Source organism: Salmo trutta, chromosome 36 (genome assembly GCF_901001165.1).
Source record: "Salmo trutta chromosome 36, fSalTru1.1, whole genome shotgun sequence".
In the NCBI taxonomy this organism is placed as follows: Eukaryota; Metazoa; Chordata; class Actinopteri; order Salmoniformes; family Salmonidae; genus Salmo; species Salmo trutta.
Window position 1 is genome coordinate 32,657,215 of NC_042992.1, and position 27,954 is coordinate 32,685,168.

The 27,954-nt window shown below is 44.0% G+C and overlaps 1 protein-coding gene across 6 annotated transcripts in view; it reads left to right on the forward strand.

Moving 5' to 3' along the window:
- The first annotated feature begins 4,982 nt into the window (after positions 1-4,982).
- The window catches only part of LOC115175910 (collagen alpha-2(XI) chain), a 44,764-nt gene continuing 21,792 nt past the window's right edge, over positions 4,983-27,954 (forward strand). Inside the window, exons 1-7 of one of the 6 annotated variants that reach the window (XM_029735545.1) lie at positions 4,983-5,494; positions 16,469-16,630; positions 17,576-17,786; positions 18,407-18,569; positions 19,260-19,382; positions 24,190-25,389; positions 27,229-27,348. In XM_029735545.1, coding sequence (XP_029591405.1) covers positions 5,377-5,494; positions 16,469-16,630; positions 17,576-17,786; positions 18,407-18,569; positions 19,260-19,382; positions 24,190-25,389; positions 27,229-27,348 — 2,097 coding nt within the window. In that variant the 5' untranslated portion in view covers positions 4,983-5,376. The remainder of the gene's footprint in view (positions 5,495-16,468; positions 16,631-17,575; positions 17,787-18,406; positions 18,570-19,259; positions 19,383-24,189; positions 25,390-27,228; positions 27,349-27,954) is intronic. The other 5 variants (XM_029735546.1, XM_029735548.1, XM_029735547.1 and 2 more) reach the window with 5 other exon arrangements.

Below are 27,954 nucleotides of genomic sequence, written 5' to 3' on the forward strand. Positions count from 1 at the left end.
GTAATTACAAGGTTCCCGTTTTGGAAATAGCCAGGCTACCCACAAGCACTTGCTGTGTCTGTCTCTACGGCACCCGTTGCTTTTCTTTTGCACCCCCCTCAACTCCCCTGGCCAGCTCTCGTTTGGTTTATTATTATTTGGCACACAAACTCAGAAGCCTATTGGTAGATAAAGCACAGCCTTTGACATCATCATAGTCAATTAAATGTAATTAGTTTTCATTAGCTGAGTGTTAAATCTGGCACGTGGTACGCCAACCCTGGCCACGATGAACCACAGAGCCTTGCGGTCTTTGTCCTAACCCTAAAATTACTGCAGACAAATTAGTAGGCTTTATTAATTTAAAGAGGCTGACATTCAAGGTAAATTCAGTAATTGGTGGTTCAGACTGAACCCTTAAACCTGCTGCCCAGATTGTCTAGGAAGAGCATCTGCTTGTTTTATCAGCAGATTTTACACTGTAATAACGTTTTTACAGTCAAATCTCATGGTAAAATGTCTTCTTCACATTGTGCCAAAAACTTATTCTGGGTGTGTGAAGTCAGTCATTTCGCCCATTTTGGTACATCCATAAGCTGTGGTACATTCATAGAGGGATATTCACCCGATTGTGCTTATGACTACTGTTGCTATGGGTGTGTGAATGCCCAGTGTATTCTCTCCAATGTTAGGCAACTTCTTTTTGTTGTTCGTAATTAAGATATTCTAAGATATTCTTGCTTAGCTGATGACCACACAACACATAATTCCCCCATCACACTTTCATCCAATTCTCAATCTTATCTGTCCTTTTCTGCCCACCCCTCTCCTTTCCCTGCCGCTGTGTATTTGGGAACCACAGGTTCAACAAAAGCTGTGATTTATAGCAATTTTAAAGGCCCAATGCAGCCATTTTTGTATCAATATCAAATAATTTCTGGGTAACAATTAAGTACCTTACTGTAATAGATTTCCATTCAAATGGGCAAAAATAGCTTTTTAGCAACAAAGAAAATTCTCAAGCAAGAACTTTGCTAGGATTTTTCTGGGAGTAGTCTGAGTGGGCAGGGGAAAACGGAAAACTAGCTGTTATTGGCAGAGAAGTTTGGAACTCTCTTTGTTATTGGTCTAGTAACCAATTTAATGCATGGTGATGTCACCATGGAAAGCCGAAACTCCCGCCCATGCAAACCCGCTGATTAGAAGGCCTTGTGTACATTGTATTTTCAACAATCCGGAAATAACACTGATCAAATTATTTCACACTTTTACAGTCTTAGTTTCATCAGTGATTGTGCAATGTGGTATAAAACACAGGAAAATCTGAATTTTGGGCCTTTAATATGGAAACAACCTAAGGCTACAGTGCACCAGCAGAGCATGGCACAAACACATACCAAGGCTCTCTCTAGGGTGTCTCTTTTTACAGCCTGCGGCACCCACACTCCAACTTTAGGGGGCAAAAACACTTGGACCACAGAGCGTCTAATGTGCTCTACAGTCCAAAATATAACCATAAAATTGTCACAGAGAGATTTTTGATTGTGTTTACCCCATTGCATGAGGAATTGTGTTCTGTTCAGTTGTCCAAGAACAGAGATGCTCGAGGCTTTTTTTCAATCCACATATGAGTTCTGGTTGTCCCTTTTTTTTAGGTTTTCCAATAGTAGTCTTGCTGGTAGCTATGAATATTGTCTGAGCGCTGTTGCCATATAATCCCTGATGCATAATTGGTGGATGCAATAGTTGATGGTTGGTGACTCTTGAGCAGTGTATTAACATTGGCTGATTAATTATTCTTTTCATTGTATTTTTTTTTATACTTATCCCTATAGTTTCTTATAAAGGGGAGCATGATTTTCATAAGAGGCCTTTCATGCAAAAGCCTGGACAGTGCCAGTGTGCGGAACCCTAAAAAAGGACCTTAGTCCTTTCTACTTCTAAATGATCCCTTACTTAGTCCTCGGAATTGCAGACAAGCATCCAGTCGAGACACGAGTGATTGGGACTGAGAGGTGGGATGGTCAAAATACCACAAAATAGAAACTTTTTTGCCTTCAGAGACTCAAAGTAAAAAAATAGGGGAGAAATGAGAGGGAGGGAGTGAGAAAGAGGCAAAGAACATCAAAGGATGATTATATTTCATTATTGCCTTCTGGCTCTTCATTCAAAGAAATGTACTAAACACAGGTTTTGCAGTACAGCAATTTACAAAGCATAGAGCCAGACCGTTACATCTGTTCTTATGATAACTTTGAAATAGAGAATAATATGGACATTTAAGTTTACGGTAGACAGGGAGAAGTATTAGCAGCCCTTTGAAACAACCTCGTATGAAAGGTTTACCCTCATTCAAAGAAAACTATTAGAGGCCAGATGCAATTAACTCAACATCTTATGAAAGAGATGTATTATAACAGTATATTTGATTGGCTTTTTCTTCAGTGTTGGGCTGTAGACTTCGCCAGTTTTGATAAACTACGTTTGTTAAAGACATGCAGATGTGACACCTTTGGGTGGAAAAAGAATACCTCTTCAGCAATACTGTTTTTCTTGTTGTCAGATTGAAATCAAATGTAAAACATCTCAATACACTTAACTGTAAAAATTACAATTAAAAAAACTATATAAGAAACGAGAAATATACATTACTACAAAATAAAGTATACAAAACTAGAAATAATACACCTCGATCTAGGACCTCAGTCTGTGAATAACTGTCTTCGGGTCACAGGGGAGGTGATTGAGGCAGCCAGTGATCTCTAACTCTGCTACGCAATATATATACAAAAGTATGTGGACACCCCCTGCAACACTCACTACCGAGTTCCTGAGTATGCCTGTAGTTCCAAACTGCCTCTGGAAGCAAAGTCAGCACAATAACTGTTCGTCGGGAGCTTCATGAAATGGGTTTCCGTGGCCAAGCAGTAGCACACAAGCCTAAGATCACCATGCGCAAATGCTAAGCGTCGGCTGGAGTGGTGTTAAGCTCGCCGCCATTGGACTCTGAAGCAGTGGAAACATGTTCTCTAGAGTGATGAATCACGCTTCACCATCTGGCAGTCTGATGGACGAATCTGGGTTCAGCGGATGCCAGGAGAACGCTACCTGCCCCAATGCATAGTTCCAACTGTAAAGTTTGGTGGAGGAGGAATAATGGTCTGGGGCTATTTTTTATTGTTCGGGCTAGTCCCCTTAGTTCCAGTGAAGGGAAATCTTGACGCTACAGCATACAATAACATTGTAGACGATTCTGTGCTTAAAACTTTCTGACAACTGTTTGGGGAAGGCCCTTTCCTGTTTCAGCATGACAATACCCATGTGCACAAAGTAAGGTCCATACAGAAATTGTTTGTCGAGATCGGTGTGGAAGAACTTGACTGGCCTGCACAGAGCCCTGACCTCAACCCCATCGAACACATTTGGAATGAATTGGGACGCCGACTGCGAGCCAGACCTAATTGCCCAACATCAGTGCCCGACCTCACTAATGCTCTTGTGGCTGAATGGAAGCAAGTCCCCACAGCAATGTTCCAACAACTAGTGGAAAGCCTTCCCAGAAGAGCGGAGGCTGTTATAGCAGCAAAGGTGGGACCAACTCCATATTAATGCCCATGATTTTGGAATGAGATGTTCGACGAGCAGGTGTCCACATACTTTTGGGCATGTGGTCTATATCATCAGATCTAGGCAAAGCAGATTTCCAGCTGAAACCATTTGTAATGGACTAAAAATGGAATACTTGACCATTTCCATCAATGACTAGCACAAAATACTTCCCATTGTAGCCGTCAATCCATTTGACGATCAACTCTGAAAGCGACTATGGATATTGATAGAAAATGTTGTTGTTGGCAGCCCTATATTCTGATTGTCTTCGGTGCCCACTGCCCTGCCTAAGAAAAATATGGGAACACTAACATCAGTGGCAATCAGAAAATGACATTAAAAGGTATATAATAATAATATTGGTTAAACTTTACTTAAAGCATCCAGCTAGCTTTATAACTTGTTATAATCATGTAGAAGCATTTATAATGTCTTATAGCAAGGCTTTTAATGTTTTACGTATTTCTATGCATATAATTTTCAACTTTTTCAAACTTCTGTTGTTTAGTCCGGATCATTATGAGATTATTATAAGACATTATAAAGGTGTCATACATGCATCATGAAATTATACCTGTAGGCTTCAAGTGGTCAATTCAGCGGCTGGCTTGATATTCAATGTGTTTTTAATAAAAAGTAACTGACCCCAACTCTAAACCCAAACCCTGTTATATCTAGCCTACTCTTGTAAACCCCCAGTGTCATAAAACAGCTGTGGGAATGAAAATGGACAAATTCAAGTTATGATCATGAGAAATGTGCCTGCTCTGCAATAAACGTTCTCACTGTCGCACCTGGTTAGCCGCTGACGCCACGTTGGACTGACCAATCAGACTTTACAGGAGCACGGGAAGCTCGAAGGCATCTTAATATGGGCGTGAATTAGATTCGTGTTCGAGTTCTGACAGCGAAATGATTGGCTGCGGCAATTCCTATACAGTTTTTGTGGACCCATCCGGCCTACATTGTCCGGCTGTCTTAACGGGATATACCGGGACTGAAAAAAATCTGTTTGACAGACAGACAGACAGACAGACAGACAGACGCTCGTAATTTAAAAAATCTAGCATATGTCTAGAGAGCGCAACACAGTGCCAAGGATACTAAAACAAGGATGAAAAGTAGGAAATAGAACGTGCGGCAGCAATTAGGCCCTAATAAGAAGGCACAGGTTTACGTTCAGGATTATGCGTGCATCCCTTGTGCAATAATATTACTCCACATGCAATATAAACTTTCCATTTATCACATGCTCTATTCCTCTAGCCATCTCTCATTTTTTCTCATTTGCACACGTAACTCTACGTGTGCCGCGCGCGCAATTACGCACAATCTCTCCCTCCCTCCTTCCCCACTGCCACTCAGTCATTCTCTCTCTCCGCACACACACACACGCTCCCTCACTTTTCGTGGGAGAAAGTAGGAAGGGGGAGAGAGAAAGAGAAAGGAGAGAGAGTGATTTCAGGTCTCTGCTCTCTCCACTGTGGGTACTCATATCCACTCCGCTGACCCAATGGAGCTTTAGCACTAGGGATATAAAATCAATATTTATTGCCCGTACCCCTTTTACTATTTAAAATTTGTACATAGCATAGGTAGATATAGGTCACTTATTAAAGAAGCGTTAAAGAGAGGTTAAATACGTCTCCAGAGGCGAACCTTTTTCTTTTTTTGTTTTGCCTCACAGAAGGTCCAGTCGAAACTCTCTTCGACTGACTTTCTGTGAGAGAGGATATCTAATTTGAACATATCCTACCTTATAGTCCAGCGTCAAACAACTAAATAACTATGGATATTCGAGATTGCCCCTTTCGGAAGAAGCGGAGACCATGGCGCTTGGACTTTTCCTCGTTTGCCTTGGTAACCCTGGTGCTCGCGCTGTGCCAACTACCCGTGGCTCGGGCAGGTAAGATGGCTTTTATTTTTGAGCGTTCCAGTGAGACTTTGTAGCTAAATATTTGTCTGAAATGCCATGCATATTGTACCACATCTCAGAATTGTCAATCACTGACTGCCTGTACCGTGCTATTTGCTTTCTAAAAGTGATGCTATTTGGCATGATTTCCAACGATTGTAGCCTAGGATTACAGGTGACCTGTGGTAGTTTAGCCTACTGCTAGCCTACATTACCCCCAAACAGTACATTCTGAACAGGGTTTATAACTCATTTAATGTTCTTCTCAAACAATATTTTGAGGCTTTCTTCTTTGTCTTCTTCCTCAAGAGGCGGCGGTGAAACGCGCTGCGCTGACAGGTGTCAGTCTGTGCACTATTGCAGTTAGTTCAACCGCTCAGCCATTTCGGATATTTAGACGCTTTTTTGTAGTTGTTGTGAATGTAATGTTTTATTCTAGATTTGACAATAGCTTTAAACGGAAAAGGTTTTTAAGGGAGAATATAAGTTAGGTTTTTGAAAGTTTTTGACAACCTCGTGCGCCATTGCGCATGGATGAGCTTTTCATTCCAGACGGGGCCATAGGATAGGACGGTGCGTTCAGCAGCCGACATTATACTGAGATAGGCTACTTTGGAGTTCACGTCTGATTTATCGTTCTCTTCACTCCTGGATGTAGGTATGTGCGTATGTGGATATACAGTGGCAACGTCAAAGTAATGACGGTGGACGTTATATGGTGACTTGATTAGATATTTATCAGTTCACCCCGGCCCTCCCCATCACCATCGCCTCTCATCACCCTATTGTTGTGTGAGGATGGTTTTGCATTGTAATGGTTGTGTGTATGTACTGTGACAATGGAAGGCTTTTTTTGTATTCCATCCTGTCTTAAGGCCTGTTTGTAACCCAGCCCATCACTTACGCTGTTTAACATTGATCACCTCTATTGTTTTTTTTTTCGGTTTCTAAAAATAGTCACCATTGTTTTTATTAAGTTACTGTATCATGATTGAATCATATTATTGATTTATATGATCCTTTTGAACAATAAGCAGCTTAAAGCGAACAACAGTTTATGCTTAACAATACCCTAATTGACAATGGCCGATCAATACTTTTAATTAGGTCTACTAATAATTAGGCTTTTATAGTCAGTTATCGTTATGATTATAATACTTTTAATTATACATGGATAACTATTTATTTTACGATTCAACAGCGTCAATGTTTTTCGAAGAATTTGGTGTCAAAGAATGTCTTCAAGGCAGTACGGTAATTCCGTGATTGACCACTACATTATAACATGCGCATTTGGATCTTTCCGTCATGTTTAACACAGAGGTACCATTCATTCCCACAATTCTACTAGTGATGCTCTTAGTCAAATGTTACTTCTGTAGAATTGAACTTTTATCAATTATTTATTCATTCAGTTGGACATAGGTAACTAATAACAATCTTGGACAATTTGAATAGGTCTACAACTGAACCATTAAAGGTGACACCTTATTATGCTAATATGTTAGCCACTCGTATAATTGTATTATAGCATAACAATAATATCCTACAGTTTTATATAGCAATTGCATATTGAGCTTTATCCCAAATGTACGAGGCCCACGTAAGAAGAGCACTGCTTGTGGTGCCTGCATGGGAAACCTCTTGCAAGATATTGGCAATGTAATAGATTAATATAGCCAACATTTTCAAAATACATAGCTGTTCTCTTCAGGTGCGACATTGGATGAATGCGACTTTATTCCTCAGTTTTGGTTAATGACGCCCTAGGCGTTTTAAGTGGGAATAGATGTGTACGGATGGGGGTTTCTCACATAATGTGTGAGCTCTTCTGTTTTCCTTGGCTCGACTTCCAATTTCAGATTGCCGAGCCGATTGCATTTTCCCGTCGTCCGACTGCTGTGTGTATTTTGGAGGAGGAAGTCTGAACATTTTTGCTTTTTATGAATAGGTTATTATACGGGAGTGTGCGCTTCTGCGAGAACGAGTCGGAGAGAGAGCGGTACGGAGAGTGAAAGCGTATGTGTCTCCGAGTGTATGTTCGCTTTGTACAGTTGTGTTTTTTTTATGCGTCTGTGAACCCTTCGGGTGATGAAGTGCCCCTTTCAAATGAATGTGCACCTCTGTGTCTCTGACACCTTGGACTGTTTTTCTCACGTTATGAACTATATAGAGGGAGTGTGCTTTCAAAAATGCATAAGATAATTTACAAGTTCAGAAGTGCTTTCTCTATATTATAATTACTCAACGAACAGAATATTCGATGGATTCGTATAATCTTCTTTCCATAGTTAGGCACACTTGTGCGGAAGTGTCCTTGCGCACGTTTGTAAGACAAGGCAGCATCTAAACATTCATTCAAACTCCTGCTACTACCCATGCTACTGCGTGATAGCGTCTTGGTTTATGATGTTCACAAATGGCATGTGGATATAGGCTAAACACTAAACAGGTCCCCACCCAGGCAATGAAAGCCCAAATTAGAGATGGTCTGTGCTGTGGCTCCCTCAGAAGGTCTGCCCCTACTGTTTATTCTCATCTCTCTGGGGTAAAAAGTGCGCATATATAGCATGACAGACACAGAGGGTACAAGGAATGAAAGCAGGGTTTTGTAAATGAACAAAATATGTGGGCAATATTTTCTTAACATGGATGTTCCTTAACCTAATTTCAAAGCAATCATTCTCAAAGAACGGTCTGTCTCACTTATTCTAACCAAAACACCTTCCCTCACTTACACCCTCTTTCCCCTGCGCTCTCTCACTCGTTCTCCCCCTAGCAGTCACAGAGGTAGTGAATAGAGCCACTGTGTGGCCGACGTGTAGGGCCCTGGCTATTTGTCCTCAGCCTATGCCACAGGCATGCTTGTGGGTGTACGTACGTCTGGGTATTTATCTATGTGTACTCTGCAACTGGATGCCTGTCTCCTTTATTGTCCTTTGCCTTGTCTTTTTTCCCCATGTGGGACATATTATTCACATATTTCTTGTTTTCTTGCTCTCTCTCTCATTCTCTCTCTCTCATTCTCTCTCTCTCATTCTCTCTCTCTCTCTCTCTTCCCCTCTCCATCTTTCTCTCCTTGCCTTGGCATGCTTGTTGCTTTTGTCCAGTTGTTGTCTCTGAAGTTGAGCAGTACCATAGCCGCTCCAGCTGCCTCCAACAGTTAGCAGCGGTGGTGGAGATCTCATCAGACCACCACACTACCTATGGCCTTCCCTGTGGCTTAGTTGGTAGAGCATGGTGTTTGCAACGCCAGGGTTGTGGGTTCGATTCCCACGGGGGGCCAGTACAACAACAAAAAAATGCATGAAATGAAATGTATGCATTCACTACTGTAAGTCGCTCCGGATAAGAGCGTCTGCTAAATGACTAAAATGTAAATGTCAAATGTTCAGTCACAAGGGCCAAGTGTTAGTGTACCATGAGAGGTGTCCGTCTCCTCCGATCACTTATCATGGGAGTTGATGAGTGGTTCAGGGTTGGTCAAGAGCCCACAAAGAAAAACCAAAGGGGCATCAAAGCATTCACGGTGTGTCATGAACCCACACCCCCCAGTTGCCCACTTCGCACACCCAGACCCAGACCTAGACTTAGGGCTTGGTCCAGACTGCGGCCATCCTGTAGATGTTAAACGTGCACGACCGAAGGCCCTAACTGTGTATCAACCATGTAAAGCTGTAAATCCGAAATATTCCAGTTCCTGTCGCCGCCCACCATAAATGTCATAGTCACATTTCAGACTAACCGCAGTAGCCCGTCAGACTAGACCCCATCAGACTAGACCCCGTCAGACTAGACCCCATCAGACTAGACCCCATGAGACTAGACCCCATCAGACTAGCGGCATTTTCAGCGCTCTGCTTTTGAGGAGATGATTTGGGTTTTGCGAGAGAGATAGTTAGACATCTTTCCTTCAAGGGTTTTCTGAAAATTGACTTGGCAAAGTGTGCCAAAGCGTAATCATACACTGTCAGTCTAGACCGATTGTTCCTGGTAGACTAATCACTGTCATTTTCCTGGTTGTAGGAAGTGTGTTGGAGTGTCCGGGAACTCAGATGGGTACTTTTGCATGTAGATTTGTATCAATTATTTCAGACTGGCAATATTTTATATACGTTTGAAAGCATCAGCTGTCCATTTGTGGACATGCATGAGATGTAAGAATAGAAATGACAGATAATGCATTCTGCTATTGTACAGTCTAATCCGGAACTGAAGTTAGAATTTATGGACCTAGTCATCTAGAATTCTCTTGCTATTTTAGTGTCGTTTTTGATCACGATAAGTGTTTTAGAGACCTATGATTTGCACAATGTATGGTTGCTTTTGTGGACAATTCACGGGAATCCAGACAGTTTCTGTGTTTAAATGGCTGCTTGTACGGTCTATACCACCCCTGACCCCCTTCATATAACATAGAGGGCCATTTAGAGATGAAAAGTCATAGCCTGCCATCGTCTCCCACCTCACATGATGTTCGAATTCGAGACAATGTTCACCGATAAAGATTTCAAAATGTTAGGTGATTTTCAGAAGGGAATTTCCCAATTCGGATGGGCGGTTTCCAAGGGTCTCCATAAACGATGATGATACCTTATTGTTCTGTAATCTGCATAGTTCCACAGCACTATTTAACAAGGCTGACTTTATCACCATTCCTAGTCTCAGTGGCAAATGGGGTTTAAGCTCTGAGGTATACTTTGCTAAAGTCTGGTTTGATTTCACTGTTTTATTTTGAAAAAATCAAGAGAGTCGCACACTCTGTGTATAAACTCTCAGTCATTTATTGGGTAAAACACTGTTTACCAGTCAGACTCATGGTTATGGCAGCTATGTAACATTACAAAGTGACAACAGTTTATGTTGTATATCTATATAAGGCATTGAATTTGGACTTACATGTAAAGCAAAGTTGTGGAGCCCCTGGTTAGGATGTGGGACAAGTTAAGCCATGTGTTTAACATGGAAAGGCACTAACTTCTTGCTTGTGTTTCTGTTGGATACTAGGCCTAACTGCCAAGAAGACATGTGCAGTATCTTAGCCTTCCAACTTTGCTTCAGTTCTTTATTTGGCAGTGGCTGTCTGGGCTTGTATGTTTTAGTAGGCCACCAAGGCCTATCATATTGTGGTCCGCGTATCCTCCCTTAGGGCTAATCCTATCCTAGGCCCAACTGAGTCACTGGCTGAACTGGACCACATTCGTCACGGTCCACGTTGGCACTCTGCGGTAGAACTGCCGATCGGGGATAGGCCTACTTTTTGTAGCATAGGGCAATGGTTAAGGTTTAAATCTTCCTAGCCTGGTTAAACCAGACAGAACGCTACGCTCGAAGTAAAACATTAGTGAACGTGCCACTCAGTCTGTTTTAACCAGGCTATAGCTAATCCACCTCCTCACTAGCTTTATATTAAACAGAATGAGCTATGATTCACCACTGTCCACCATGCTGTCCTGCTTGTCTTATCCCACCATTCACCCAGAGTTGCTTGAGGGTACGATCCCTTACGTAGAAGAATCAGGGCTTTCCTATTATGTTTTATAGCATTGACTTGTGATCTTCTTCATAGCACCTATTGTGATCTTCTACTCTACTGAATGTCAGACAAAATAAAGTGCAACCCTTACTAGGTTAGTTCTAAGCTGTAGTCAGGGGGGCTACAGTAGATTGTCTGATAATGTGATCTCCTGTCTAGTAATGTCTCTGTCGAATGAAACATGTTTGGCGATATCCATGACCATATTAGGACCAGACATGGAGGTGTGTTAGCTAGGCTGTTTGAAACGTTGATCATACCCAACACTGTATGTACATGACCGACGACAAGTTAGTTTCTTTAATTGTATGATATGGCAAAGTTTCAGCAGTGGTTTTGTGGAATGGTTTGATGGTTAGAAGTCGTTAGAAGTTTCTCAACTTGAGGTTGAGTTTGTCAATCTTCAATAGTCTCTTACACTTTAACCCCAGGCAACTCTTCCAAACATTTTACCTCACTTTGAAATCTCTACTGCAGTGACAAGTTGTGCGTTCTTTCATATTAAATCGTAATTGTATATAAATATATGTATAGCATATGTCGCAATAGCTCCTTTTTATAGTGCGGGTGGTTATAATGGATTTTCTGTCTGTGTACATGGATGATTATAAATACATTATAACTATAGAGAATGATACAAATTATAGGCATAACCTCCAGTCTGAGCTGAACACACACGCCTAACTGGTGTGGTTGGCTGGAGAGAACGATAGAGTGAGAGTTCAAAGAGAGGAAATCGAGGACAAACTTGGATTTGGTCTGGGTCCTTTCTCGAAGGCAAGAATCATCTTCCATGTCCTCTATGTTTTAACTCTTTTCGCTTCCTATTTTTGTCTCCTCATTCCGTCCTGTCTGCAACTCTTTTCTGTTGTCTCTCTCTTTGTTTTTCTCACTGTCTCTCTCTCTAACAATGTCCGTTTGGTGTGGCAGTAAAGGTCAGAGGTCAAGGCGTCAGGCTGCGGGTCTGTCTGGTATTTGGCGCCGTACGAGGAGGCCCCAGAAGAAAGAGCGAAAGGAGCGGGGGTGGAGGCGGGAAACAAGAGGTTACCCACGGGGTGAGGTGAAGAACGCTCCTCAGTCATGGTTCTCACCCTCCTTGTTTAACTTTGGACAGTGTTACAAAAGTCTAGAGGGTCATCTGGAGTGTGACTGGTCTGGTCTGCAGTGTTTTCAAAGGGCTAACAGGAGTCCTTATTCTACCTGACAGACAATCACGTCTGCTCTACACAGTACTTTTCTATCTGAGCGTTCTTGTCACGTTTCACCCTCCTTTCTGACAGCTGTCAGGAGAGTTCTGTGTCTGACCTAGCCCCATCTAGTGGTCAATTAAGTTAATTACATTAATAAAGCAGCCATCCCCTCCTGTTTCAAATCAATCAAATCATATTTATTTACCTGCACTTCATTACGTTGCACTACATTTTCCAATTGTCTTACATTTAGAATAGTTTTGATTGGGCTTAGTGCTATATGTGAATAATTTTTCTTCATAATTAGACCTGCATATAAAAGACACCATGAACAATTTCTAACATCCTGGTTTATAATGGATGGAGCATATGTACATGTATGTAGGCTATTTCCATGCAAGAAAATGGATAGGCTAGTTCAATGACTGTGTGATTGGGTAATGTGATTCCATAATCACTGTAGCTCACTATCCGGTGTATGTGACAATAACACGTCGCTTTTTGTTTTACTATGTTGCTGTGAATAAAGCAATGCGAAGGACAATAGAATGATTCTCATTTACAGTACAGGGTGTTAACTCCCTTGACACACCCGGTACTCCTCTTTAATGACGCGGTGTACAGGGTGGTCTCTACTCTGTGACCATACGTGGTTAAAGGGGAGGGCGATTGAAGAAAGAAAGCAGGCAAAGAGAAAGCGGGGGCCTGCCTGCGTTCTTGCCTTGTCTAACCTCTTCTGGCTCGATATTTTCCGCTCCTTGTCCCGCGTTTATGTTTTTTGGGTGGGGGGGTTGTGTATTTCTGACGTTATATTTTGGTTCGTTCTCCTCTCCCAAGGCCTACTGACAGGAAGGGCCCATCGGGCAGAGCAGCGGTGAGCGGGCGGAGACAGAGGTGCTCACTGTGCGCGTGTTCCTGCGATGGAGTCTGACACAGGCCGTGCTGTCCGCGGTTTCTCTCCTCCCCCTCTCTCGTCCCTCTCTCACTGTCGCTCTCATCCGCTCTCTCCTTCTCTCTCTCCCTTTTTCTACCCCCTTCTCTCTCGTTCTCTCCCTCTCTCCCCCCCGACTCGTTCTCCCAGTTCCTGTTTTGGAGAGTTAATGGGGCATTGCAATATCACTCTCCCACTCTCTGTCTGTAGAGAATTCCCCCTCTGCTACACCGTTGATCCCTCCTCTTCTCTCTCTCTCTCTCATTTAGTATGCTGCTAATAGACTGTGGTCCCGATTCTCTGAGTCAATATTAACGCACCATTTGAGAGTTCACCATAAATATTGTCATCTGAGGCCTTCAAACATGTTGCTAGCAGGGTGTCACCTAAACACAATTAGCCTGAATTGGAGCATTGTGATGAAAATGATATAATATCATATGGTCCAGTTCATTGGTATTGAGACTCCAATGCAGAGTACAGGCTGGCTTATGGGGGCATTTTTCAATGATCAAAAGATACATTCCTATTCCAGGCTAGGATTGCTTTTCTCTTTCATTTCAAAGTGCTATTTATTAAAGTGGCTGGAAACGGCTATAGTAAATGTGGCTTACTGTTTTTTGAATGTAATGGCAACATTAAAGGTCTGTGGTAATTCAGTCTTTCCAAAACTTCCTGCCTGTAAAATGCTTGACTGGCTTCATAAGGATATTAGGACTAGTGTCACTGCAGGGTGCGCTATAAATGAAACTTTGCCGCCCACTAACAGTATAGAAAAATGTACCGAGCATTTTACCTAGCGTCTCGAACACAGACAGGGCAGCCAAGACCAACTCTGACTGCAATAATACAACCTTGAGAAAAGTCCCTCCACTGAAACATAGTGAAGAAAGATGGGAGTACCTAACTTGTTTAGACTGTACACACTGCTCTCCTGTTGGAGTGTCTAGGAACTTAGTCACATTCCTGAACCAACCAAGGGCCCCATTCCGGCTAAATTGGTAACTGGGTGGAGTCAAAACGATTACTCCTGCTAGGTAATAGAGCGTGTTTGAAGTAATAAGTGCTTTGTTGAGTACATGAATTCAAGCATGCCTTCTTGCATTGCAAGAATTACCTCAGAAACTCTGCTTCCTGGTTTGATTGAATAAGGCTGTAGCATTCCACATCTTATCCAACCAAGTCTTACTTGGGCAGAATAGACAGGTTCAATGTGGCACATTGAGTGAGGGCCAGTTTCCCAGATTAAGCCTAGTCTTAGCTAAAGAGCACACTAAATGGAGAATATCTATTGAAAGTGCTTTTTAGTCCAGATGTAGGCTTAATGTAGACCTGGGAACCTGGCCCTGAGGAGTCAGCCCATTGGTTTAGGCCTGGGAAACTGGCCCTGAGGAATCAGCCCATAGGCCTGGGAACCTGGCCCTGAGGAGTCAGCCTGTTGGTTTAGGCCTGGGAAACTGGCCCTGAGGTGTCAGCCTGTTGGTTTAAGCCTGGGAAACTGGCCCTGAGGAGTCAGCCCATTGGTTTAGGCCTGGGAAACTGGCCCTGAGGAGTCAGCCTGTTGGTTTAAGCCTGGGAAACTGGCCCTGAGGAGTCAGCCTGTTGGTTTAGGCCTGGGAAACTGGCCCTGAGGAGTCAGCCCATTGGTTTAGGCCTGGGAAACTGGCCCTGAGGAGTCAGCCCGTTGGTTTAGGCCTGGGAAACTGGCCCTGAGGAGTCAGCCTGTTGGTTTAGGCCTGGGAAACTGGCCCTGAGGAGTCAGCCTGTTGGTTTAGGCCTGGGAAACTGGCCCTGAGGAGTCAGCCTGTTGGTTTAGGCCTGGGAAACTGGCCCTGAGGAGTCAGCCTGTTGGTTTAGGCCTGGGAACCTGGCCCTGAGGAGTCAGCCTGTTGGTTTAGGCCTGGGAAACTGGCCCTGAGGAGTCAGCCTGTTGGTTTAGGCCTGGGAAACTGGCCCTGAGGAGTCAGCCTGTTGGTTTAGGCCTGGGAACCTGGCCCTGAGGAGTCAGCCTGTTGGTTTAGGCCTGGGAAACTGGCCCTGAGGAGTCAGCCCATTGGTTTAGGCCTGGGAAACTGGCCCTGAGGAGTCAGCCTGTTGGTTTAGGCCTGGGAAACTGGCCCTGAGGAGTCAGCCCATTGGTTTAGGCCTGGGAAACTGGCCCTGAGGAGTCAGCCCATTGGTTTAGGCCTGGGAAACTGGCCCTGAGGAGTCAGCCTGTTGGTTTAGGCCTGGGAAACTGGCCCTGAGGAGTCAGCCCATTGGTTTAGGCCTGGGAAACTGGCCCTGAGGAGTCAGCCTGTTGGTTTAGGCCTGGGAAACTGGCCCTGAGGTGTCAGGCTGTTGGTTTAGGCCTGGGAAACTGGCCCTGAGGAGTCAGCCTGTTGGTTTAGGCCTGGGAAACTGGCCCTGAGGTGTCAGGCTGTTGGTTTAGGCCTGGGAAACTGGCCCTGAGGAGTCAGCCTGTTGGTTTAGGCCTGGGAAACTGGCCCTGAGGAGTCAGCCTGTTGGTTTAGGCCTGGGAAACTGGCCCTGAGGTGTCAGGCTGTTGGTTTAGGCCTGGGAAACTGGCCCTGAGGAGTCAGCCTGTTGGTTTAGGCCTGGGAAACTGGCCCTGAGGTGTCAGGCTGTTGGTTTAGGCCTGGGAAACTGGCCCTGAGGAGTCAGCCTGTTGGTTTAGGCCTGGGAAACTGGCCCTGAGGAGTCAGCCTGTTGGTTTAGGCCTGGGAAACTGGCCCTGAGGAGTCAGCCCATTGGTTTAGCCAAGCAAAGTATGGGTGACAGACAGTCATACCTGGTATGGAGGCAGGATGTGAGATTGGCGGTGATGTCTGCGGTTGGTTTATTCTGTTTGCACAGACTTCCATGACTCAGCACTATCACATTTATGGCACTTGTTATATTTGCTTGACAGACACTGGTTGAATAGAGGAGCCTGTTCCTCAGGTTAGATAGATGGTGGATAAAACTTGGGGACCTTCTATTGCCGTAAAAGCTTTTTGCATGTATTATTCTTACAGAAATAATTATGTCTATGATCCTTTGACCTCTGGATGAGTGTAGGTGTAGGATATAGCCCTAATATTGAATCTACAAATCTAACTGGAATGGTTGTTGTCTGTGGTGGTGGGTCTCAGACCACGACCTATAAAGAAACATATATATATATGTAAGGCGATTCTAGTCAATTGGCTTCAATGTCAAAGCTATATCATGATAGAGTCCATTCATGAAGATGTAACAAAGCATCACGACCATAACTCCATGCAGTTTTGTTTATTAACCCTCTCTCTCTCTCCGTCTCTCCTCAGATCCAGTGGATGTGTTGCGGATGCTGCAGCTGCCCTCTCTCCCCGAAGGGGTGCGGAAGGTTCCAGGCTTCTGCACCTCCCGCCGTGCCGGCACCGCTGACCACGCCTACCGCATCACCAAGAAGGCCCAGATCTCTGCCCCCACCAATCAGCTCTTCTCAGGTACAGTACCTCTATATCCATGTCTAACTAGGGTCCTGTTCATTAGGCACCAAACGGAAGAAAACGGATTCAAACAGGAAGGGACTACATGGACTTTCCTAATAAGAAACGTTCATTTTTGTTTTCCGTTGCAAAGCGCTTTAAAATGTCTTCCGTTGGGTGCCCTAATGAACACAACCCAGGCCTCAACTGGATTGAAGCTACAACATACCTCATCTCTCAGGTTGACTTGGAAAGATGTGGTCGACATTACCTGTAAATGGGATGGATTGCTGAAATAATGGAAACAGACTGGGGCATACAAGTTATGCCACGTGCATTCTGTGAATTTATTTTTGTAATGTGTCATGATTGCTATTTTTGTCTCTTTTGGTGGTTCTTATCATTGTTGTTCGGTTTTAGGGTTTATTTTCTTCCTACAATTACCATAAGGAGGGTTGTTGGGCCATAACTTTGCAGCTTTAGTACTAGATTGCTTTTGCGTTAGGCATATAATTATTTAGTGCACGAGCATGTGAAATGTAAATGCCTTTGGAAGAGCCTAAACAAATGAAGGGCCAACTAACTATCGTCTGAGACCCTGAAGCGCGCTAGGATTGTAAGTAGCACTTATGTGGTTGAAAGATATCCTGAAAAGTCAGAAGCTCGTTTTCTTGGTCTGGGTTTTAGATTTTTCTACACCCACCTCTTATGTCTGTTCACACTTCAATCCTTCAAACCCTCACCTTTAAGATCCAATAAAATGTGCAGCTGTCTACACTTAGACACCCCTAACTCTAATTTGTCATTAGTCGTCTACCCCGCTCCTGTGTCTAATATCCTTCTTCCCTCACTGCCTCCCTCTCTCCCCTCTTCCTTCTTCCACCAATGCCTCCCTCTCTCCCCTCTTCCTTCTTTCCTCTGTGCCTCTTTCTCCTCTTTTCCTCCCTTCATCCCCCCCTTCAGGTCGTTTCCCGGAGAACTTCTCCATCATGGCCCTGGTCAAGGCCCATGCGGGCCTCCAGGCCTTCCTGTTGTCCATCTACAGTGAGCAGGGTGTCCAGCAGCTGGGTGTGGAGCTGGGACGCTCCCCCGTCTTCCTGTACGAGGACCAGACCGGCAAGCCCGCCCCCGAGGACTACCCCCTCTTCAGTGGCGTCAACCTGGCCGACGGCAAGTCAGTAACAACGCGGCTCTGTGTGTGTGTGTGTGTGTGTGTGTGTGTGTGCCTGTGTCAGTATTTGCATGTGTACTGGGTTTGTTTGATGGACTACGGTTTTCAGTGTTTGCATGCATGGTTGTTTTTGTTTTATGCAACTGCATTACATCATATGAATATCTTCTTGATTAGTCAGATTTTGCAGGGTTGTTGTGAGATTTGACACATTTTGCCTCAGTGTCCCAGAACAGTGGTTTTCAAACCTCTCCTAAAGGACCCCCAGACGTTTCACAATTTTGTTGTAGCCCTGAACTAAGTCACTGATTCAACTTATCAAGGGCTTGATAATTAGTTGACAAGTTGAATCTGGTGTGCTAGCTCTGGAATAGTTCAAATACATGGAACGGCTGGGGGTCCAATACGTTTTTCACACACACACACACACACACACACACACACACACACACACACACACACACACACACACACACACACACACACACACACACACACACACACACACACACACACACACACACACACATACAACTTACACGGTATACATTGGGGTTTCCTTTATTTAAGCAACCCCCTCCAGCACATTACACAGTTGTGCTTTACCTCCTCCCTGCCTGTAGGTGGCACCGCATCGCTATCTCCGTGTCGAAGAAGAACGTCACCCTGCTCCTGGACTGTAAGAAGCGCATGACCAGGGCCCTGCCTCGCAGCAACAGCCCCGTGGTGGATACCAAGGGCATCACCGTGTTCGGAGCACGCCTACTGGACGATGAGGTCTTCCAGGTCAGAGGTCACACAGTTAGTTACTAGTACCATAGAGATATACAAGACACTAGTACCATAGAGATATACATGACACTAGTACCATAGATATATACATGACACTAGTACCATAGAGATATACATGACACTAGTACCATAGAGATATACATGACACTAGTACCGTAGAGATATACATGACACTAGTACCATAGAGATATACATGACACTAGTACCATAGAGATATACATGACACTAGTACCATAGAGATATACGACACTAGTACCATAGAGATATACATGACACTAGAACCATAGAGATATACATGACACTAGTACCATAGATATATACCTGTCCCAATATTATTAGACTGCTATCTTCTCTCGTCTCCTCTCCTTCCTGAACATTGATAGGTAGAAAGGAATGTGGAGGCTCCTGGGACACGGTTACCATTACTGTCTGTTGTAGTGGTAGCACTTTCATTAAGATCTGCTTCAGTAAATAGGCTACCATGTTATGTTATTACCAAGCTCAACCACTCAATAATGTTCTTCATTAACCTTCATGTTGTTCTTCTTCTTGTTTGTCCAGCAAAAACCTGATCAACCCTTCTCCCTTCATAGGCAGCGGATCTGCTTTCAGCTCAGGAACTGATTCAAATGATATTGCTTCTCATTTCAACGAGGCTTTCTGTTGGTCTTCTATTTCCCACAGGGCGATATCCAACAGCTGCTGATTGCATCCAACCCTCAGGCTGCTTATGACTTCTGTGAACACTACAGCCCCGACTGTGACTCCCCCCTACCCAAGACCCAGTCCCAGGACCCCAACACATACGTGAGTAACACAGCAAAACACCACGTACACTGAACAGTAACCTGGAAGTGAATTAGGATTCCCCAATGCACCACCACGAGTCACAACAGTTTTCTACAGTACGTTTACCACTTAGTATCAATGGAGCTCACGTCACTAGAGTCTCCCTATGCAGTCCAGCTACTTCAAACATCACGACCACAGCATGAAGCAACTCAGGACCACACAACCCAGTGCAACACAACACAGGATAGCATAGTGCAGTACAATACTGCTATCCTAAGCCCCAATATACACTGATATGAAGGGATGTCCACACAAAACCCTCTGCTCACTAAAGGCAGTGAGGCCTCATCATCCCCAGCCATCTACAGCTCCAGGAATCAAAGTGCTGCTCTGTCCTCTCGCATTATGAGTTTGTATCTATCCACTTTCCTCCTCACCTATGTGTGTTCTGAGGGAATTCAATTAAAGCAGAGCACTTTCTTTACCACCACAAACAATACAAAATAAAAACAAGGCCGTAGTACTTCAGTAATACAAGCAAACTGATGAGAAACTGATCAGAAGTCAATTCATGCCATTTGTTTCCTCTTGGGGAAAAGTGTCGTTTTTAATTTGTTTGGGTTTGTTGAAATCCTGATGCAAGACTTATTTCAATATAGACACACAAGCATTGAATCGCAGTTGATTTGAACTCAACTTGAATAAAAGGCTGTTTTAGAACAAAATGGAAGACAGAAAGGTCGGGGAAAGAGGATGATACAAGTAGCCTGCTTCTCTACATTTCATTTCATGACTATAGGGAGAAGTATCGCGTTGGATGCACCGATCACAGAAAACACGTATTAGCAATGCTGCTGTTGAATGAATATAAATCGGTGTGGTTTTATTCATTGCGTTTGTTTTCTCATTCATTAAGATCCTCCGTGTGTCTCCGTTACTAGCTCTCCAGACATTAATCAACACATGGAGTCCTAATGAATCCAAAAACATTGCTTTTCTTTTCCAATGCACTCATCCCCACCACATTTCCCCCTTCATTTCTCCTTTCCTGCCTTCCTGTCCACCCCTCTACTTTTCTCTGCCTTTGAAACTCACTCTTCGCCCCTCCTGTCCTTCATTCCACTGCCTCCATTCCTCTGCCTGTACGACCCTCTTACCCATACCCCCATCTCTCTCAGTACTTTGATGAGGAGTAAGATGACCATCAGTACCTCTATTATTATTATTGGGAAACAACAGCCCCCCCCCCCCCGACCAAGGGGCCCTACTGAACAGGAGGGAGAGAGGAGGGAGAAAGAGAGACACAGAGAAAGAGGTGTGAAGGCAAATAGGGTTAGGCTCAGTACATGAAAAAAGAATGACATCATTTTTTTCTTACTGTAAGACATCCCTTTTGTAAGTTAAATTTGTATGTTACATTTATTTCAATATCATATTAAATAAGTTTAGGTCACCATGCCTCTCTCACTGTCACTCTGTTTCTCCATACTCTCCTCTGTTATACTACCCTTCTCATGGTGTCATTCACATGACCACTCATCCTCTGACATCACCCCTTTACACCTCACCTATCACATTGTATTAACATTGTGTTATTAATGTTGTATTAATGTCATTTACATGTTGTCATTGTCGTATATATTAGTATGTGTAGGTATGTTTACAATGTGGGGGCACTGGGGGACCAGGTACAGCACACACACCTCTCTCCCTTATTCTCTGTCCCACTGCCCCTCTCTCCCTTATTCTCTGTCCACACTGCCCCTTTCTCCCTTATTCTCTGGCCACACTGCCCCTCTCTCCCTTATTCTCTGGCCACACTGCCCCTTTCTCCCTTATTCTCTGTCCCACTGCCCCTTTCTCCCTTATTCTCTGGCCATACTGCCCCTCTCTCCCTTATTCTCTGGCCATACTGCCCCTCTCTCCCTTATTCTCTGGCCACACTGCCCCTCTCTCCCTTATTCTCTGTCCCACTGCCCCTCTCTCCCTTATTTTCTGGCCATACTGCCCCTCTCTCCCTTATTCTCTGGCCACACTGCCCCTCTCTCCCTTATTCTTTGTCCCACTGCCCCTCTCTCCCTTATTTTCTGGCCACACTGCCCCTCTCTCCCTTATTCTCTGTCCCACTGCCCCTTTCTCCCTTATTCTCTGGCCATACTGCCCCTCTCTCCCTTATTTTCTGGCCACACCGCCCCTCTCTCCCTTATTCTCTGGCCACACTGCCCCTCTCTCCCTTATTCTCTGTCCCACTGCCCCTTTCTCCCTTATTTTCTGGCCACACCGTCCCTCTCTCCCTTATTTTCTGGCCACACTGCCCCTCTCTCCCTTATTCTCTGTCCCACTGCCCCTTTCTCCCTTATTTTCTGGCCACACTGCCTCTCTCTCCCTTATACTCTGGCCACAGTGCCCCTCTCTCCCTTATTCTCTGGCCACACTGCCCCTCTCTCCCTTATTCTCTGGCCATACTGCCCCTCTCTCCCTTATTCTCTGGCCACACTGCCCCTCTCTCCCTTATTCTCTGGCCACACTGCCGCTCTCTCCCTTATTCTCTGTCCATACTGCCCCTCTCTCCCTTATTCTCTGGCCACACTGCCCCTCTCTCCCTTATTCTCTGTCCTTACTGCCCCTCTCTCCCTTATTCTCTGGCCACACTGCCCCTTTCTCCCTTATTCTCTGTCCATACTGCACCTCTCTCCCTTATTCTCTGGCCATACTGCCCCTCTCTCCCTTATTCTCTGTCCATACTGCCCCTCTCTCCCTTATTCTCTGGCCACACTGCCCCTCTCTCCCTTATTCTCTGGCCACACTGCCCCTCTCTCCCTTATTCTCTGTCCCACTGCCCCTTTCTCCCTTATTCTCTGGCCATACTGCCCCTCTCTCCCTTATTTTCTGGCCACACTGCCCCTCTCTCCCTTATTCTCTGTCCCACTGCCCCTTTCTCCCTTATTTTCTGGCCACACTGCCTCTCTCTCCCTTATACTCTGGCCACAGTGCCCCTCTCTCCCTTATTCTCTGGCCACACTGCCCCTCTCTCCCTTATTCTCTGGCCATACTGCCCCTCTCTCCCTTATTCTCTGGCCACACTGCCCCTCTCTCCCTTATTCTCTGGCCACACTGCCGCTCTCTCCCTTATTCTCTGTCCATACTGCCCCTCTCTCCCTTATTCTCTGGCCACACTGCCCCTCTCTCCCTTATTCTCTGTCCTTACTGCCCCTCTCTCCCTTATTCTCTGGCCACACTGCCCCTTTCTCCCTTATTCTCTGTCCATACTGCACCTCTCTCCCTTATTCTCTGGCCATACTGCCCCTCTCTCCCTTATTCTCTGTCCATACTGCCCCTCTCTCCCTTATTCTCTGTCCACACTGGGCCGGACCAACTGTCAAGAGAAGGAAGGAAAATGAATGAATACAAAACAATGGACTTTATATATTTTGCTATCATTTTTTGCAATTGCTCATATGATTATTACCCTCAACTTGGAAATAACAACCTAATGCAGTACATGTTTTGTATGAAAGTAAGCATTGAAGAGAGACTCATACGTCATATCACTGGGTCTGAGTCTCAGTTATGACAAAACAATGGAGCATTTGTATAAAATGACTCGCTGAGGATGCTGAAGGACTCTTCAACTCAGACAGCAGTGGGTGAGAAAGGGCTGTCACGTATCAGATGTGTCTGTATTAACATCATTTGCATGTCTGATTCATTATGGGATTAACCACTGCATTTCTGCTTTTCATATGTATAAATGTTACTGCATGCTTCCACATATTTGACTATGTAACCTGTCTTTTGGTCAATATAAGGTATCAATGTGTCTGTCCCCCTGTACATCCATGGTTCTGCATTTCCTCTGGATCTGGCATTAATATGCCCCTGTCTGCCCATTTGTCTGTCAATCTCTCTGTGCCTCAGTTTAACTGTCTGTCTAAATACCTGTGTTTTTCAATGTCCCTTTTCTGTTGCCTATATCTCATTATGTGTAATATACATGTTTCCCACAGCATGTCCAATGAGCTATTCTCTACATATATGCACACACACTGTACATATTTTTGTATTTGCCTGAATTTGAATATATCTGTTCCCATCTGTGTATTTTCTTCACTAGTTGAAATATCAGATCACGGCCCAGTAAAACAAACTTTTGTTCGCCTGACACCCAATGCTGCTGCTTCTCTGTGGCTATAAGCTCACAGCTCTCTCGCAGTTGGACGGCTCAGTGCATCAGAGGCTACAGCTTTACCTGACCGTTACATCCCCAGTGCCTCCGCAAGCCACAGGCTCCATTTGTCATTAGCCCAGAGATGCTGCTTTTTTAATATGGAGAATGGCATTACTGGAGAGATCAGCATCCATTGCACTGTAGGAGCTGAGTATTACACATTGTATTACATTGACTTCCAAAATATAATTCTACACTGACCCCTGTTGTAATTTAAGTCTTGTCATTGGCACATAGCACCATTCCTACCTTGCTCCGATTAGTCAAGGTTTCAATTGGCTTTAAAATGCTCAGTTCCCATCTTTCCTGTGCTACATTGAAACAGCTTTTCTTTATAGGAACTGTAAAGCACCTTTGCCCACTTTCTGCTGTATCCAGTAATGCCAGAACAGTCTCAGTAAATCACCCAAGCCTAAGCCATCTTTAAATCACTGTCTCAAAACATCCACCTTTGTCTTTCTCTCCATCTATCCATCCTTTGTGCTTTCATCCCTTCCCACCCCCAATGTATCTCTCTACCTCTCCTCTCTCTCAACACCCACCCACCCTCACAAACTACAACACAACACAACCAACACGCATGCACAACGGAAGGGTGCCAATGGCAATGCTGACAAACGCAAACCTGTGGTAGTTAAGGCAGACAAACCTATAGTCGTTAAGGCGGACAAACCTATAGTCGTTAAGGCGGACAAACCTATAGTCGTTAAGGCAGACAAACCTATCGTCGTTAAGGCGGCCAAACCTATCGTCGTTAAGGCAGAAAAACCTGTAGTCGTTAAGGCAGAAAAACCTGTAGTCGTTAAGGCAGAAAAACCTGTAGTTGTTAAGGCGGACAAACCTGTAGTCGTTAAGGTTCCCAAACCTGTAGTAGTTAAGTCGGCAAAACCTGCCTCATCCAAACCTGCGAAAGCAGAGCATGCCAAGCTTGAGGCCACAGCCAAACCAGCTAAAGCCGTACCTGCTGCCACCAAGCTCACCAAAGCCAAGCTTTACCCGGCCAAACCAGCCAAAGCCAAACCTACTGCAATTGAAGTCCTCCTGAACAAGATCAAACCCACTACAGTCACACCAGTGGCCAAGCCCACACCTGCTGCGAAAAAGGGTGAAAAAAAAGTAAATGGCAAGCCTATAGTTGAGAAGAGAGTAAATGGTGAGGCCAAAATCAATGGCAATGCCAAACCTATAGTTGAGAAGAGAGTAAATAGTAATTCCAAGGTCAATGCCAAACCTGTAGTTGAGAAGAAAGTAAATGGTGAGGCCAAAGTTAATGGCAATGGTAAAACCGCTGAGGATAAGAAAGTGAGTGGTAATGGCAAAAGTGGCAGTGACAAAAAAGCTAATGGCAATACAGAAGCAGCAAAACCTGAAACCACTAAAGCCCAGCCAAAAAAAGAAGTCACTAAAGTTAAAGTAGAAAAAACTGTGGTAAGCAAAGTGAAACCAGGAAAAGCAGAAACCAAAGTAGTGGTAGCAAAAACCGAAGTCAAAGTTAAAGTAGTAAAAACCGAGGTCACAAAGGTTAAGGAAGCGAAAACCGAGATCACTAAAGTCAAACCAAGAGAGTCAGTTGTCATCAAAGTTCCTCCCTTCCTCAAACCTGCACCGAAGAAAGAGCTGCCAAGCCCAGAACCTGCTTCCCCTAAGCCAGAGAGAACCAAGGTGGTGCTTGATGTAAATAACGTCAAATCGATGACCCAAAAAATGCCTCCCTTCGGCAAGACTGCATACAGTGGCACCGTCATCCCTGTGCCGGAAAAACCAAAGAAGAAAACGGGCAACGGTTATCAACAGGTACAAACAAAGAGCCCATGGTGGCAGTCCAGAGCTGTATCTTCCAGCTATCCCTTCTGGGAACCAGGTCGTTCTCCATCCAGATTTTACTGCAAATGTCTGTTCAACAAGCAGGCTTGTAGTTCTGCTTTAAATGGATGATAGTTTTAGTGCCTCGTTTTAGGTGTAAGAGTTTATACTTTTTTAGGCACATTTTTCAAATGAATTTGGTCCGCGGAGAAGATTTTTATACAACGATACATACCTTCACTATGGGTATGTGACGTACATAGATTACAGTAATACTAAAAAGCTGTGAGCCTTATTTGCTTCATATTCATATCTATATAAGAAGTAACTGTTTTATACTTGTCTAAATGATACATATAATTTACAAATCTTGGATTTAACATCTATAAAGCTAAAACTGCACAGTTAAACGCTCTTGATGAATTTGCATTCATTGTGACTGCAATGCTTTTTTTCGACTGATCCACTAACAGCTATAGAATTGAGTGTAAAAACCTAGCTAGGTGGTGGACTACCTGGTCCTCAGAAAGGAAGTTGGCTCATACCAACCTGGACCCTCTCCTCCGTTTATATATCATATGATCAGTATGATGGTGAGAACCTATATGATATAGCGGTGTAACAGACTGTCATATTGAAGCATGGCTATCTGAACAGTCTCCTCTCCGTTTCCTTACAAACTCCCCTTCAAAGCTCCTGAAACTCAGAACCTGTTCTCAGCGTTCACACAAGGCCTGTTGTGTCTTTTTTATCATTCCGTTATAATGAGTGGTGCGCTAGTGAAGTGATTGACCTGTGTGCATGCGTTTCTTACACAGAAGAAGGAGACATAAAACATATGTACCCACACAATCTGTAGACAATACAATACAACTTTTCCCATTTCTCTCTCTTCTCCCAAACGTGGGTTCTCTCGAAGACGTGTCCCTGTCTTGATCATATTTGAATGAAATATGAATGAAGCAGTCTCACAGAAGCTAAGCACGCTAAAAATGCTTAGGTTTCAGTTCAACTCCACTCAGTGCACATCGTAAACCTCTGGCTCAATTACTATTAACATGCAAGTCGAATTGAGATGGGCGAGTATGTCAATGTAATGAAGCTCTAAGATGGTAAAGAAAAATGTATGTCAAAGCCATATGTATTACAGTTATCAGATAAGTGTGTACTGATTTGAAAAATGAGTAAGTATTTAGTTATTGTGAATATCTCTGCTCTGAGGTTATTTGGAACTCGTTGAACTTATTCTGTGAGGCTGCTTTTTGTGGTTGAAACTTTTTCCCGTGTCTCTGGTTAAAGTCTTTCCCATTTCATAGAGGAGACCAAACAAAATATGCATCCACTATTAATAACAGTGATAATCCATCTCACCAGGATTGGTCAAGTTGAGGCCTTCTCCAACCTTCTGACATCAGCAGAAGAGCAGACTTGACCTAATGAACCTATCGTGGCTTTGGGGCTCTTTTTTTTTTTTACAGATGTTTTTCAGGAATTCAATAAATACATTTTAGCATGGACAGTTCCTAAATCTTGCGGATGGCAACATTTCTAATCATCAAGATTTTTTGAACTGCTAAAATGTATTTCTAGCTCAAAGTGACATTTCTAAACTTTGAAAACATGTTTTGCCTGAGAACTCTTTGGCAAAACGATTTGATGTTTGCCCTTTTTACCTGACAAACATCCCCTGTAATGTGTCTCATCCTTTTCTTTAAACACATCAGTCATAATACTGACCATCTTAAAACTAACCACCCTTTCTCATTCAAACCCGCCTACCTCTACCCTGGTCCCCCCCCCCCCTCACCTCTTCTTGACCTGACCAATCAGGATGTAGAAACTGCAAATTCTGAGGCTGGCCACACCCCTACAGAGACGGATTATTATTACGAGGAGGCGGTCCTACAGCCAGAGAGTGAGGTGATTGGACAAGAAGGGACCACTGCCCAGGTAAACCGCACATAGCAAAACAGTGGGAGAAGACGCCATCGATATCACACTAGTTCAAAAGACTCCCCAGCTAAAGTCATTACAACATGAATTATTAGATACTATTATATACTTCCTAGTAGTCTCTATGTGGAGGTGAGCCCAGCCATCCTGTAGTACAACAAAGTAGTCATAACAGGTTGTCACGCAACATAACACTCCTACCCATTTTGTTGCCACCAGAGCCATGAGACATGCCACACTTTTTCAAAGAGGAATGCGCCACATTCATTTTGGCCTATCAAACATTTTCATGTGGCTCTCATTTTCCCTAAACCCAAGATCCTATTTTTGTTCTCATATCAAGATTCTATTTGATAACACATTTAGTCTTGAAATAAGAACAACAATCTTGAGAAAATGGGAGTCGCATAAGAATGTTTGATATACACAGCGAAGGAATGGATATCATGCACTCTTGTTTGACAGCGTATGGAGCTGCGTTTTGTTGAGAGAATTATAGTGGCTATCCTCAGCCCTATCAGCCGGAATGTGACTCTTTCCTCACAGTTCTGTTGTATGTGTTCTCTTTATTTTATATGAATAGTTTTTTAAATTATTATCTTC